Here is a 15385-nt window from a genome sequence, read left to right as displayed (position 1 = left end):
AACCTGGTCTGGACTCTCCACCGTCGTCGCACCGATGGAAACTCCTTTACACCTGCCTGAGCACTCATCTGACCACCCTCTGAGGGCCCCCTGTCTCCACGAAATATTGGGATTGTGATTGGCCAGCCAGGGAATCCCCAGCACCACCGGAAACGCAGGAGAATCAATGAGGAAGAGACTAATCCGTTCCCCATGATCCCCCTGCGTTACCATGTCCAGTGGCACCGTGGCCTCCCTGACCAGTCCTGACCCTAATGGTCGGCTATCTAAGGAGTGCACGGGGAAAGGTTGGTCCAACGACACCAGGGGAATCCCTAGCCTTAATGCGAGCCCACGATCCATAAAGTTTCCAGCTGCGCCTGAATCGACTAGCGCCTTATGCTGGAAAGAGGGAGAAAACAAGGGGAAAGTTACTAAAACGAACATGTGACCAACAGGGAGCTCTGGGTGAGGTTGGTGCTTACTCACCTGAGATGGACGAGGAGTGCTCCGCCTGCCATCCCGATTCCCAGAGGAGCTCCCCCAGCACCGGTTGGTAGTGTGTCCTCTCCGACCACACTGGATACAAGGGGAGCCTCCTCCTCCGGTTCCCCTGGACGCGGCCCCCCCTAGCTCCATAGGTATGGGAGCTGGAGGACCTGGAGGTGGAACCAACAGGGCCCCGTCTGGACGCCCGCGCGCAGCCAGCAGATTGTCAAGACGAATGGACATGTCGATTAGTTCGTCTAGTGACAGGGTAGTGTCCCGACAGGCTAGCTCATGGCGGACGTCCTTCCGGAGGCTACACCGATAGTGGTCCATCAGGGCCCTGTCGTTCCACCCCGCTCCAGCAGCCAAGGTCCGGAACTCCAGAGCAAAGTCCTGTGCGCTCCTCGTCTCCTGACGCAGGTGGAACAGCCGTTCACCCGCCGCCCGGCCTTCTGCTGGGTGGTCGAACACGGCCCGGAACCGGCGGGTGAACTCGGGGTAGTGATCCTTTGCCGAGTCTGGGCCATACCACACTGCGTTGGCCCACTCCAGGGCACGTCCCGTTAAGCAGGAGACGAGGACGCTTACGCTCTCCCGTGGGAGCTGGATGAACGGTAGCCAGGTACAAATCCAACTGTAGCAGGAACCCCTGGCACCCAGCCGCCGCTCCATCGTACTCCCTGGGGAGAGCCAGGCGTAGGGCTCCGGGTCCGGACGTCGGTGGAGGGGTAGATGGTGGAGGGGGATTTGGTGCTGGGGATGCGGTAGGGAGGCCACTCCTCTCCCATCGGTCCATCCTCTCCATCATCGGCTCCATCGCTGAGCCGATTCGGTGGAGGATGGTGGTATGGTGAAGGACCCGTTCCTCCATCGATGGGAGAGGAGGGGAGGCTGCTCCTGCTGACTCCATAGTTGGTGCGGGATTCTGTCAGACGATTGCTAGGAGTGGTGGTAGGAGTCAGGCGCAGAGAGCAGAGGTACGGAACTTTGTGTTTATTTAGATCAAAAAACACAACACGAACAACGCCAACACAAACGGCGTGGAAAAAATGCCAAGTGCCCAAAACAGGTGCACAGCCAGCATACAATATCACAGTCGTAAATCGCCAGCACATCCAATGACAAAAACACAACCTGACGCTAAGATAATCCCGCACAACACTGGGCGGGCTAACCAGGCTTAAATAACCAAAATCAAAAGACAAATGAGGAACAGGTGCAAACAATAAGACAAACCAAACGAAAAGGAAAAAAGGATCAGCGGCGGCTAGTAGGTCGGTGACGACGACCGCCGAGCGCCGCCCGAGCACGCAGGGGAGCCACCTTCGGTGGGATTCGTGACAGCTGTGTTGTTGGTTAGCTCCTCTGAACAACAGTGTCCTGACGAGAGAGCACATTTTCTACGCCAGGCGAAATCACACATCATCAGCTCATTGTTATGGATGTATCCAAATAAATGTCACTAGAAAACAGCTTATGCAAATGCAGCTACTTTGTTGTTATTCGGGCTGCACTGTTTGACCTGACTGTAAGTTAGCCGTAGTTGGCTAGCTAGCAATCAAGGGAAAAGAACGTTGCCAGCCAGTATGGCAATAGAACATTTAGAATGAACGACTGGGTCACGTCCATAGATATAGAACAAAAAGACGTAAAGAGTCATGTCTCTGGCAACTGAACCGATAGAACAAACGACCATCCGGCTTCGGTAGCAACCCTAGATTTGTGTCGGGACTATATCTTGTGGAAGGATGAATTTGTATGAATGAATTCATCAAAATAACGTTTTTAATTAAAAGATATAAATCATTATTTGAATATGTTGGTAACCCGTTGTATAAAAGTGTAATGCCCTCGAAGCTGGTGATAATGCCCTTGAACTTCATCTCGGGCCTAACACCTGTGCCAATACATCCTCCAAACACCAGCTTCTCGGGCATTATCACTTAAATATTGTAGCGAATGGTGACAGTGCAACTCGCCTTGGGCCTTTGAACCCGGGCCTCCCAGCCTGTAGTCAATTTTGCGAACCACTGGTCCAACACACTTGCAGAGGTTGTAACGAGCCTAGTTAGACAACAATCGTTACAATAGTCCCCCTTAAATAATCAGAATACTACCACCATTTCTTGCTGCTTTGCTCTTACTGTTTATGTACTTTTCACTGTTATCTGCCAGTGTCACTCCATCTTTCTTATCTTCCTTCCTTCCTTCCTGCCTGCCTTCCTTCCTGCCTGCCTGCCTTCCTGCCTGCCTGCCTGCCTGCCTTCCTTACTTCCTTCCTTCCTTCCTTCCTGCCTTCCATTCTCTCTCTTGCTCTCTCTTTCCCTCTTTCTCTCCTTCTTTCCTCAGTGTCATCCCCAGGGCCACTTGGAGGGCCCTACAAAGCTACTCTGACATCAATCACTCACTACCCATTATTCAGTACACACACAGCCTACGCCACCACCACCCTCTCTATTTCACAGAGCAGTTGCCGCCACTCAACCAGCCCTGTCTGCTCCAACGCACAGCACACCTTCCTCCTCCTTCTCCCTCTCTCCTACCTCTTCTTCTCATCCCTTGGTTGCTATAGCGATACACCTCTATTCCCTCCCTCTAATCCCTCCACACCTCACCCTTCACCTCCGACAGTGCCTGTGTGGATTCCTCCTTCTGTTTTTCTTCCGTTCCATTCCTCTTCTTCTCTCCAGCGTCCCCCTACCCCCCTTTGTGATTAGGAGCCCCAGTTGTTGCTTACGATCAAGCGGTGGCATCACTAATGCTAATGCTGGGCTTGCTAATTACAGAGCAGGGCGTGGCCCCCGGGAGGCCCCTGGAGAGAGAGTGAGAGCAGCAGGGGAGATGAGGAGGCTCCACGTGGGAGGAGGGAGGCTGCTCCTGGTGAAAAACAACCCCGCATCATCCCTCTGATATACTGTACAACACACTCGACAATAACACACTGCAAAGTACACTCGAAACACCAACACCAACCGTTAGGGCTGCACTGACCTGCACTGAGGCACACGTGAACCAAAACACAAGCCCTCACACAACACAACAGTGTGTGTGCTTTGTGATTCTGAACCATTTCCAATGCAAATATGAATAGACGCAAAGCTCGGATGGAAGTGTACCATAAAGCAATTCCGCTTATTCACTGTTACAACCTCTCCTCCCCTCACAACAGCAAGCTTTATCCATCCATTTCCACGCGCTATCATTTCATCGACACATTTTCCACATCTGCCAGTTAGGCAGATTCTGATTCCTCAGTGCGGCTCCTTGTGTGCATCCCAAACGGCACCCTATTCCCTTTATAGTACACTACTTTGACCAGCGCCACCACAGGGCTCTGGCCAAAAGTAGACCACAATCGAAGGAATAATGTGCCATTTGGGACGTAGCCCCAGTCGTCCTTTATCACCCTCCCTCATTAGGATGCCAGCATGTGGTTGGTTTATTCTTGACCTTGGATCCTTCCAGGAGCTCGAATGAACTTTGTTTAATCACAGGCCAGAGATCAGATTTATAGACATAGAGACTTGTTTATTTAGACCAACTAGACTGCAGAGCAGAGAGACTACATCAAACACACTGCAGTAGGCTACTAGACTGAGATAGCTACTGTATCAGAACTGAGGCAGGAAGAGACAGAGACAGAGAGGGAGAGAGATCAACTCTAGAGAATGACAGAGACGTTACACCGAGACACTTGCAGTGTAACTCACTAAATAAAGCCGACCCATCTAGAACACTGGCAAGCTGGTCATGTGAGGATGTGATAGCTCAATTATCACCTGTCTCTTCTCCTTCCATCACTCTCTCCTCCACACCTCCTCCACCCTCTCTCTCTCTCTCTCTCTCTCTCTATTTTTATCTCTCTCTTCTTGCCAGATGAGCACCATGCCATACAATGAACCCACTTCTCTCCTCTCCTCTTCCCCCCCTCAGGTGGATGTGGAGACCCTGGACCCCCGGGGTCGGACCCCCCTCCACCTGGCTGTCACTCTGGGTCACCTGGACTGTGCCCGCCTGCTCCTCCAACATGGTGCCGACGTCAGCAAGGAGAACCGCAACGGATGGACGGGTGAGACAGAGAGGGGTAGGAGTAGGAGTAGTAGTACTGATAGTAATAGTGGTAGTAGTAATAGAAGTAGTAGTATTAGTAGCAGTAGGATTAGTACTAGTAGTACTGATAGTAATAGTGGTAGTAGTAATAGAAGTAGTAGTATTAGTAGCAGTAGGATTAGTACTAGTAGTACTGATAGTAATAGTGGTAGTAGTAATAGAAGTAGTAGTAGCAGTAGGAGTAGTACTAGTAGTACTGATAGTAATAGTGGTAGTAGTAATAGAAGTAGTAGTATTAGTAGTAGTAGCAGTAGGAGTAGTACTAGTAGTACTGACAGTAATAATGGTAGTAGTAATAGAAGTAGTAGAATTTGTAGTAGTAGGAATAGTACTAGTAGTACTGATAGTAATAGTGGTAGTAGTAATAGTAGTAGTAGTACTAGTAGCAGTAGGGGTAGTACTAGTATCGGTAGAAAACTTTATCATCCCTCAAGTGGAAATATTTTTGGGGGGCAGAATCATCCATAGAACACAACAGGCATGTGTACTGTGAAAGCTTACGTAGATAAATTGGCTAGGAGGAGTCTAATAGTGACTCACCATTAAAGGCTGGAAGGAAATACTGTATAGAATCTCTATAGAAATAGATTGAGGGGATTGGATTCTACAAATAGGAACCATTTGTTTGTGGATTGATGGTGAGCCAAATGGCCGTTGTGGATAGATCTAATCAAGTAATTAGGCACACTTGCTTTTAAATGCACTTATTGATAATTTAAAATGAAATTGAATTTGATTTGGTAGGTTAGTCAGAGTTTCCTGAGAGTTGATTGTGGCCTGGGCACTGGGAAGGGACCTGTATAGTATAGTACAGTGTATTTTTTAACATTTTATTTAACTAGGCAAGTCAGTTAAGAACAAATTCTTATTTACAATGATGGCCTACCCCGGCCAAACCCGGACGACACTGGGCCAATTGTGCACCGCCCTATAGGACTCCCAATCATGGCCGGATGTGATGCAGCCTGGATTCAAACCAGGAACTGCAGTGACGCCTCTTGCACTGAGAAGCAGTGCCTTCAACCACTGTGCCACTCGGAGCCCCAAAAAAAGTTGCTATGCTGTATAACACAGCATAGTTCAGAGCAGCACAGCACAGCACAGCATACACTCACTAGATAGTTTATTAGGTACACCCATCTACTACCGGGTCGGACAGCCTGAATTCTTCAGGGCATGGAAACATGGCTCAATTGGTATCAAGGGTATCAAACATTCCTCACACCATTACACCACCGCCACCAGCCTGTACCGTTGACACCAGGCAGGATGGGGCCATGGACTCATGCTGCTTACGCCAAATCCTGACTGCCGTCAGCATGACGTAACAGGAACCAGGATTAGTTGGACCAGGCAATGTTTTCCCACTCCTCAATTATCCAGTGTTGGTGATCGAGTGCCCACTGGAGTCGCTTCTTCTTGTTTTTAGCTGATAGGAGAGAAACCTGGTGTAGTCGTCTGCTGCAATAGGCCATCCGTGACAAGGACCGACGAGTTGTGCGTTCATGCGATGCCGTTCTGCACACCACTGTTGTACTGCGCCGTTATTTGCCTGTCTGGCCCGCCTGTTAGCTTGGACCATTCTTTCCAGTCTCCTTCGACCTCTCGTCAGCAAGCTGTTTTCACCCACAGGACTGCCGCTGACTGGATGTTTTTTGTTTGTTGTACCACTCTTGTTAAACCCAAGACACTGTCGTGCGGGAAAAGCCCAGGAGGCCGGCCATTTCTGAGATACTGGAACCGGCGCCCCTGCCACCGACAAGTCTACAACGCTCAAAGTTGCTTAGCAAACTAGTTTTGCCCATTCTAACGTTCAATCAAACAGCTTTATATAGCAAGCCACGGCCACGTGACCACTGTCTGTAGTTGCGAACCATTTTTGTGAACGCGGTGGTGTACCTAATAAATTGGCCACTTAGTGTGTGTCTATATGTAAGGTGAAGATTTTCTTTCTCTCTCCCATAGTGCTCCAGGAAGCAGTCAGCACGCGAGACCCAGAGTTGGTGCGCCTAGTTCTGCATTACCGTGACTACCAGCGGGACACTAAGAGACTGGCGGGAATCCCTGTCCTCCTGGAGAGACTGCACCAGGTGAGAAGCGCTGACACCGAACACAAGTACAGAGCAACTACGGACATTTAGGAAACACTTGTAGATATATTTTGTGTTAGCACTAGTCTTATTGAACCATACTGTAAAAAAAAGTATCAAGCTGTTTCAACTAAATATTATTAAGTAACTGGTTCCACAGCCTTTTTTTTTGTTTACTCAACTTTTCGGTCAAAGTGATACCCAGAACTTTTAGTTGGCCCAAACCTAGCTCCAACATGAGAAAATGTAGGCAGAAATTCAGTCAACTTAAAATGATGTGTTTGCTCAAATTGTCTCATTTTCATTCAACTAGAAATGACTTGTCACAGGTGTCAAATTGAGTAGACCAAGGTGCAGCGTGGAATATGTTCATCTTGATGTTTAATGAAAGAACGAACACTTACAAATTAAACAAAAATGACAGCAGACAGTTCCGTCAGGTACTCACAACTAAATGGAAAACAACTACCCACAAAAAACAAATGAAAAACAGCCTGCCTAAGTATGGCTTCCAATCAGAGACAATGATAGACACCTGCCTCTGATTGGAAACCATACCCGGCCAAAACATAGAACACAAAACATAGAATGCCCACCTATCACACCCTGGCCTAGCTAAACAGAGAAAACACAGCTCTCCTAGGTCAGAGCGTGACATGACTATTCAGCATCTTTCCTAAAAAAAGGCTGTGGAACCAGTTACACGCACACTGTGCTTTCAACATACATTGTTTTGAACTTACATATTTGACACATGTTGAAGTTGTGCATGTTCATTTATACAGTTATTCATATTCAACATTTCCTCACCTGGGATTTGAACTCACAAACTCTTGATTCACAGCATTCCTGCTACGCCACACCATGTCCGCATCAAAAGCTGATTTTACCTGTATTGCTACACTTGCACTTCAAAGTACATCTTAGCTCTGTTAAAAGTACACTCAATCATTTTTTATTTATTTATCATAATGATTAAGGAGTAACATTAAAACATAAAAATATGCCTCACCAACATTAGACAACTATACAGATGTTTTTTTTGTTGCTTAAATAAGTACATCAAATCAATGATGAGAGAATAGTCAGATTAACTGATAATTGACAACAGACATGGTGGAGTAGCAGGAAGATCAGAATGCCATAAACCAAGAGGTTGTGAGTTCAAATCCCAGGTGAGGACATGTTGAATAATAACTACTGTATAAATAAACATGCACAATATAATAACGTTTGTCAAATATGTACATTGAAAACATTGTATGTTAAAAGCACTGTGTGTAACCAGTTGCACAGCCTTTCTTAGTTAAGATGCCCAAATAATAATTAATGAACATATGAGACAAGTTGAGCAATCACAAATTCTCATGTTTGGGCAACATTTTTTATTTTTCGGATAACACTTGGACAGAAAAGTTGAGTAAACAAAAAAAAAAGGTTGTGGAACCACTGACTTTATAGTAATTAGCTGAAACAATTAGATTTGTGGGTGTATATATGTTTCTTTTACAGTGCACTAGTTCCCAGCTAGTCTAAGGGGCGGTTCCCGGACACAGATTAAGCCTAGTCCTTCTTTGATTTAATTGACCATTTAAAAACACAATTCAGCCACACAACGGATTGGCTCAAACGCATTAAGAAGGAAAGAAATTTCGCAAATTAACTTTTAACAAGGCACACCTGTTAATTTAAATGCATTCCAGGTGACTACCTCATGAAGCTGGTTGAGAGAATGCCAAGAGTGAGCAAAACTGTCATCAAGGCAAAGGGTGGCTAATATATAAAATATATGTTAATATAAAATATATGTTAATTTGTTTAACACTTTTTTGGTTACTACATGATTCCATATGTGTTATTTAATAGTTCTGATGTCTTCCCCATTATTCTACAATGTAGAAAATAGTACAAATAAAGAAAAATCCTTGAATGAGTAGGTGTGTCCAAACTTTTGACTGTGTCACGACTTCCGCCGAAGTCTGTCCCTCTCCTTGTTCAGGCGGCGTTCGGCGGTCGACGTCACCGGCCTTCTAGCTACCGTCGATCCACTTTTCATTTTCCATTTGTTTTGTCTTTGTTTTACACACCAGATTTCAATCCCACAATTACTGTTTCATTATTTAACCCTCTGTTCCCCCATGGGTTTTTGTGAGTGATTGTTTATTGTATTTTCGGTCTGTCATGGTGTGCGTGTATTTGTTACTTTGTATATTTGACATTTTGAGTAAAAGTACGTTGATTACTCATATCTGCTGTCCTGCGCCAGACTCTCTACACCAGCCACACATAGGACCCATTACAGACTGGTACTGTGTGTTTTCTCAACAACAGGTTATGGTCAATAATATCAAAGGCTGCAATGAAATCTAACGGTACAGCTCCCACAATCTTCTGATCAATTTCTTTCAATCAATCGTCAGTCATGTGTGTCATTGCAGTACATGTTGAGTGCCCTTCTCTATAAGCATGCTGAAAGTCTGTTGTCAATTTGTTTACAGAGAAATAGCATTGTATTTGGTCAAACATAATTTTTTCCAACAGTTTGCTAAGAGCTGGCAGCAAGCTGATAGAACCCGTAAAGCTACTTTATGTATGACACTGGCTTCCCTCCAGGCCTGAGGACAAACACCTTTTCCTCTAGACTCAGATTAAAGATATGATAGATAGGAGTGGCTATTGAGTCAGCTACCATCTTCAGTAGCTTCCCATCTAAGTTGTCAATGCCAGAAGGTTTGTAAAAAATATATCTCCCTTTCCCACACTAACTTTTTAGTTTTTTTATTCATGAATACAGTGGTTCACTCTTCGTTGTTGGCATTTCCTGTCTAAGGTTTCCCACTTTGCCAATTAAGTAATCATTAAAATAATTGGCAACATCAAATGGTTTTCTGATGAATAAGCCATATGATTCAATGAAAGATGGAGTTGAATTTGTCTTTCTGCCCATAATTTAATTTAAAGTAATATTTAAAGTACTCCAAAGTTCATCGATCTTGGCTTCACAATAGTTTATTTTTGTTGAGTTGTTGCATAATTTCTCAATTTGCAGCAAGTCAGCCAGTCAGAAGTGCAGCCAGACTTATCAGCCACTCCTTTTGCCCCATTTCTTTCAACCATACCGTTTTTCAATTCCTCATCAATCCATGGAGCCTGAACAATTCTAACAGTCAGTTTCTTAACAGGTGCATGTTAATCAGTAATTGGAAGAAGCAATTTAATAAATTCATCAAATGCAGCGTCTGGATGCTCCTTATTAATCACATCAGACCAACAAATATTTTAGTTTACATCATCCACATAAGAGTCACAGCAAAATATAAACTATTTTAGGCCCAGCTTTTGGAACTTTGGCTTTCCTGGATATAGCCACTATATTGTGATTACTGCATCCAATGGGTACGCATACAGCTATCCAATGGGTACGGATACAGATATCCAATGTGTACGGATACAGATATCCAATGTGTACGGATACAGATATCCAATGTGTACGGATACAGATATCCAATGTGTACGGATACAGATATCCAATGTGTACGGATACAGATATCCAATGTGTACGGATACAGTTTATGATTGATGTGGACCCCTTTCCTCACCCCTCTCTCTTTCTCTCTCCATCCCAAGTCCAGAACGCTGCACTCCCTCCACTAGCTCTATTAATCCCGCCTCCTCCACATCTGTCTCACCACCAGCGCTGGGATTGGAACAGCTACAGTCCTTTGTTCCTGGCCACGCCAACAAAATTACTCTCTCTTGTCCCTGTTCTCTCTCACTCTCTTGTCCCTGTTCTCTCTCTCACTCTCTTGTCCCTGTTCTCTCTCTCTCTCTCTCTCTCTCTCTCTCTCTCTCTCTCTCTCTCTCTCTCTCTCTCTCTCTCTCTCTCTCTCTCTCTCTCTCTCTCTCTCTCTCTCTCTCTCTCTCTCTCTCTCTCTCTCTCTCTCTCTCAATTCAAGGGGCTTTATTGGCATGGGAAACATATGTTTACATTGCCAAAACAAGTGAAATGGATAGATACAAGTGAAATAAACAATAAAAAGTGAAAAGTAAATATTAAACTCACACAAGTTCTTAAAGAATCAAGCAATTTCAAATGTCATATTATGTATATATACAGTGTTGTAACGATGTGCAAATGGATAAAGTACAATTTTTTTTTTACAAAAATTTAATAAATAAACATCAATATGGGTTGTATTTACAATGGTGTTTGTTCTTCACTGGTTACCCTTTTCATGTGGCAACGGGTCACAAATCTTGCTGCTGTGATGGCACACTGTGGTATTTAATCCAATAGATATGGGAGTTTATCAAAATTGGATTTGTTTTCAAATTCTTTGTGGGTCTGTGTAATCTGAGGGAAATATGTGTCTCTAATATGGTCATGCATTTGGCAGAAGGTTAAGAAGTGCAGCTCAGTTTCCACCTAATTTTGTGGGCAGTGTGCACATAGCCTGTCTTCTCTTGAGAGCCAGGTCTGCCCACGGCGGCCTTTCTCAATAGCAAGGCTATGCTCACTGAGTCTGTACATAGTCAAAGCTTTTAATTTTGAGTCAGTCACAGTGGTCAGGTATTCTGCCATTGTGTACTCTCTGTTTAGGGCCAAATAGCATTCTAGTTCGCTCAGTGTGTCAAGTAATTATGGGGCGGCAGGTAGCCTAGTGGTTAGAGCGTTGGGCCAGTAACCGAAAGGTTGCTGGAACGAATCCCCAAGCTGACAAGGTAAAAATCTGTCATTCTGCCCCTGGACAAGGCAGTTAACCCACTGTTCCCCGGTAGGAAATCATTGTAAATAAGAATTTGTTCTTAACTGACTTGCCTAGTTAAATAAAGGTAAAACATTTTGTTTTCTCATGATTTGGTTGGGTCTAATTGTGTTGCTGTCCTGGGGCTCTGTGGGGTCTGTTTGTATTTGAGAACAGAGCCCCAGGACCAGCTTGCTTAGGGGACTCTTCTCCAGGTTCATCTCTTTGTAGGTGATGGCTTTGTTGGGAAAGGTTTGGGAATCGCTTCCCTTTAGGTGGTTGTAGAATTTAAAGGCTCTTTTCTGGATTTTGATAATTAGCGGGTATCTGCCTAATTCTGCTCTGCATGCATTATTTGGTGGTTTACGTTGTACACGGAGGATATTTTTGCTGAATTCTGCATGCATCTCAATTTGGTGTTTGTCCCATTTTGTGAATTCTTAATTGGTGAACGGACCCCAGACCTCACAACCATAGGGCAATGGGTTCTATAACGGATTCAAGTATTTTTAGCCAGATCCTAATTGGTATGTCAAATTTTATTCTGACAGAATCTGTGCAGAAGATCTAGGTGCTGCTGTAGGCCCTCCTTGGTTGGGGACAGAAGCACCAGATCATAAGCAAACAGTAAACATTTGACTTCAGATTCTAGTAGGGTGAGGCCGGGTTCTGCAGACTGTTCTAGTGCCCTCACCAATTCGTTGATATATATGTTGAAGAGGGTGGGGCTCAAGCTGCATCACTGTCTCACCCCATGTCCTTGTGAAAAGAAATGTGTATTTTTTGCCAATTTTAACCGCAAACTTGTTGTTTGTGTACATGGATTTTGTAATGTCGTATGTTTTTCCCCAACACCACTTTCCATCAATTTGTATAGCAGACCCTCATGCCAAATTGAGTCAAAAGCTTTTTTGAAGTCAACAAAGCACGAGAAGACTTTGCCTTTGTTTTGGTTTGTTTGTTTGTCAATTAGGTTGTGCAGGATGAATACGTAGTCTGTCGTAAGGTAATTTGGTATAAAGCCAGTTTGAAATTTGCTCAGTGCATTGTTTTCACTGAGGAAATGTACAAGTCAGCTGTAAATGATAACGCAGAGGATTGTCCCAAGGTTGCTGTTGACACATATCCCAAGGTAGTTATTGGGGTCAAATATGGCTCCACTTTTGTGGATTGGGGTTGTCAGTCCTTGGTTCCAAATATTGGGGAAGATGCCAGAGCTGAGAAGGATGTTAAAGAGTTTAAGTTTAGCCAATTGGAATTTGTGGGTCTATATTTCTCTCTCTTTCTCTCTCTTTTGCTCAAGGCTCAGGACTTTTACGTGGAGATGAAATGGGAGTTTACAAGCTGGGGTAAGTCATAATAAGTAATGTTATCTGCCTCTCAGATGTTTACCTATATGGATGATGCCTTCCTGCTTGATTGTATATGGTGACAGACTTCCTTTCTCTGTGAGTCTGCATTGTCTCCATAGAAATAGAATCCCTAGAATGGTTAAGACCCTCAGATCACGGCAATAAAAAAAATTACACTCAAAATGGCCACCAGTCCACCCATCACAGGGCCATTGACTTGAATGGGAGTGACCCCCATTCTAGGAATTATATTTCTACGGTTGTCTCTCTCTCGCTCTCTCTCTCTTTCTTAGTGCCGCTGGTGTCTCGTATCTGCCCCAGTGACACGTACCGCGTGTGGAAGAGTGGCCAGTGTCTGCGTGTAGACACCACTCTCATGGGCTTTGATCAGATGACCTGGCAGAGAGGAAACCGAAGCTTCATCTTCCGGGGTCAAGGTCAGGGTTCAGGGGCCGGTGTGTATGTTTGTGCGTGTGTGTTTGTGTGTGCGATAGTCTGTGTGTATGTGTGGTCGAGTCCTCTTTTCTATTGTCACAGGACTTCCTTCCTTCTTTCCCCCTCTCACTGTCATCATTATGTTAGTCACTGTCTGACAGAATTCTCCATGTCTTGTTTTGATAGAACTTCCTCTCACTGTCTTTTATTGACTCCTCCATCTTTTTAAATGCTCCTCCTCCTCCTCCGTCTTTCTGTTTCACTCCATCTCTGTCTATATGACCTTTCTTTTCAGTCTCTCTTGACTCTCCACTCTAGTGCTCTCTCTTTAGTTTAACTGTTCCTCCTCCTTTCTGTCTATGTCGCTGTTACTCTCTGTCTGTCTCTTTCTAACCTGTCTTTCTCTCTCTTCCTTTCTCTTTCTAACCTGTCTTACTCTCCCTTCCTGTCTCTTTCTAACCTGTCTTTCTAATCCATCCATCTTTCAGTCTCTCTCTAAATCCATATTTCTTTCTCTGTCTATGACTCTCACATCTTCCTCCTCTCCCGCTCTCTAACCCGTCTTTCTCTCTATCTCTGTCTAAATCCATTTCTATCCGTTTATCAGTGTCTCTAACCCATCCTCCTCCCCTTCCTCGGTCTCTCTAACCCAACCTCTCTCTCTCCCTCTCTATCTAACCCATCTTTCTCTCTATCTTTCTCTCTAACCCCCCCCCTCGCTCTCTCATTCTAAGTACTCCTCCTCTCTGTCTATCCGTCAGACTCCAGTGCGGTGGTGATGGAGGTGGACCACGACAGACAGCTGGTGTTCTGTGAGACCCTGTGTGTGTCCTCTCTGACGTCTCCTTCGCCTTGGCGGGGCACTACCGGCCTCGGCCTCCTGGGGGCACTACTGCCCAGCGAGGAGCAGGTGGCAGCCCGCCTCTCCGCCGCCGTGGTCACCACCCAGCTAGACACCAAAAACATCACCTTTGAGAGGTGAGAGACGGAGGGAACGAGAGAAAGAGGGTTAGCATTGAGCAGGGGCAGAGGTAGGTATGAAAAAGAAAGGGAGTAGAACAATGATAGTGAGTGAGGGATACGGGAACGAGGAGAGGAGAAGAGGAAGGAAGAGGAGAGGGAGGGGGTCACTAAGGGCAAGACCAGACACAACTCTCATGCAGGTCAGATTTGATAAAAAAAGTGAGAGAGGGGGAGGTGAGAATGTGTAATCATCATTTATTGCTTGCTGAGTGTCACCTCTGTCGTTTTGGCAGCTTCAGCGGTACGCTTGACATACCAATAATCCATTTATGAATATGAATTGAAGGGAGGGAGAAGACCATCTCGAAGTCTGACCTGTTGTTTTGTGTCTGGCTATCTCTGTCTGTCTGGCAGGAATAAGACTGGCATCCTTGGCTGGCGCAGTGAGAAGACAGAGATGGTGAACGGGTATGAGGCTAAGGTACAGACATGGAGTCATTAATCCTTCTATCCCTGGCTTTCAATTTGGTTTTGCTCGAATGACCTAAAACACTCTAAAGTTCAAGACGTACAGTATATAATGTCATCTGTTCCCTGAGCGCTGGTTCTAGAGTAAAACACCATCAATATACAGATATACATAGACTCAGCATTGAGCCCACCTCCCTACTACATCACTAACCTAAAGCAGTCACCGAATGTGCGTCCCAATTGGTACCTTCTTCCCTATATAGTGCGCTATTTAACCAGAGTCTCATAATCATGACACTCTTCTTGTCCTTGTCTTCTCTGTTAGGTGTACGGAGCCTCCAATGTGGAACTGATCACTCGAACCAGAACGGATCATCTCAGTGAGCCACTCAAGGCGAAGCCCAAAGGTGTCTCTCTTTGCTGTTCTACCTATTTGTGTAAAAATCCCCTTTGAGTCATTACTGGTAATCTTCCACGTCTTGGCATAGATGCCGTAAAAGGGCTCAATTCAGAGCTGAGATAAGTGTGTGCAACACAGACTTTGGTGTAAGTCATTAATTGACTTCAATGGGAGGATTGTGCGAAGATTTGAGTTGAGCGCGCTGATCTCAAGTCAGGATACAACCCTAAATAAACTGTGTATTCACTAGGAATCAAATGGAAGAAAATGGGCTGAAACGGGGAAGGACTAACCTGAACTTGTCCAATAAGAAACGCTTGTTTGGGTTGCAAAATATTTAGCTATGGTTTG

General features: G+C 45.1%; 1 protein-coding gene across 1 annotated transcript in view; it reads left to right on the top strand.

Moving 5' to 3' along the window:
- Positions 1 to 15385, top strand: part of LOC106580800 (ankyrin repeat domain-containing protein 13B) — a 37083-nt gene that overhangs the window by 10907 nt on the left and 10791 nt on the right. The window contains exons 2-8 of the mRNA XM_014162240.2: positions 4402 to 4537; positions 6544 to 6668; positions 12717 to 12762; positions 13059 to 13202; positions 13962 to 14178; positions 14578 to 14644; positions 14960 to 15041. Of these exons, the coding sequence (XP_014017715.1) occupies positions 4402 to 4537; positions 6544 to 6668; positions 12717 to 12762; positions 13059 to 13202; positions 13962 to 14178; positions 14578 to 14644; positions 14960 to 15041 (817 nt within the window). The remainder of the gene's footprint in view (positions 1 to 4401; positions 4538 to 6543; positions 6669 to 12716; positions 12763 to 13058; positions 13203 to 13961; positions 14179 to 14577; positions 14645 to 14959; positions 15042 to 15385) is intronic.

This window comes from Salmo salar, chromosome ssa20 (assembly GCF_905237065.1).
Source record: "Salmo salar chromosome ssa20, Ssal_v3.1, whole genome shotgun sequence".
NCBI classification, from domain to species: domain Eukaryota; kingdom Metazoa; phylum Chordata; class Actinopteri; order Salmoniformes; family Salmonidae; genus Salmo; species Salmo salar.
This window is presented reverse-complemented; position numbering and strand designations above follow the sequence as displayed.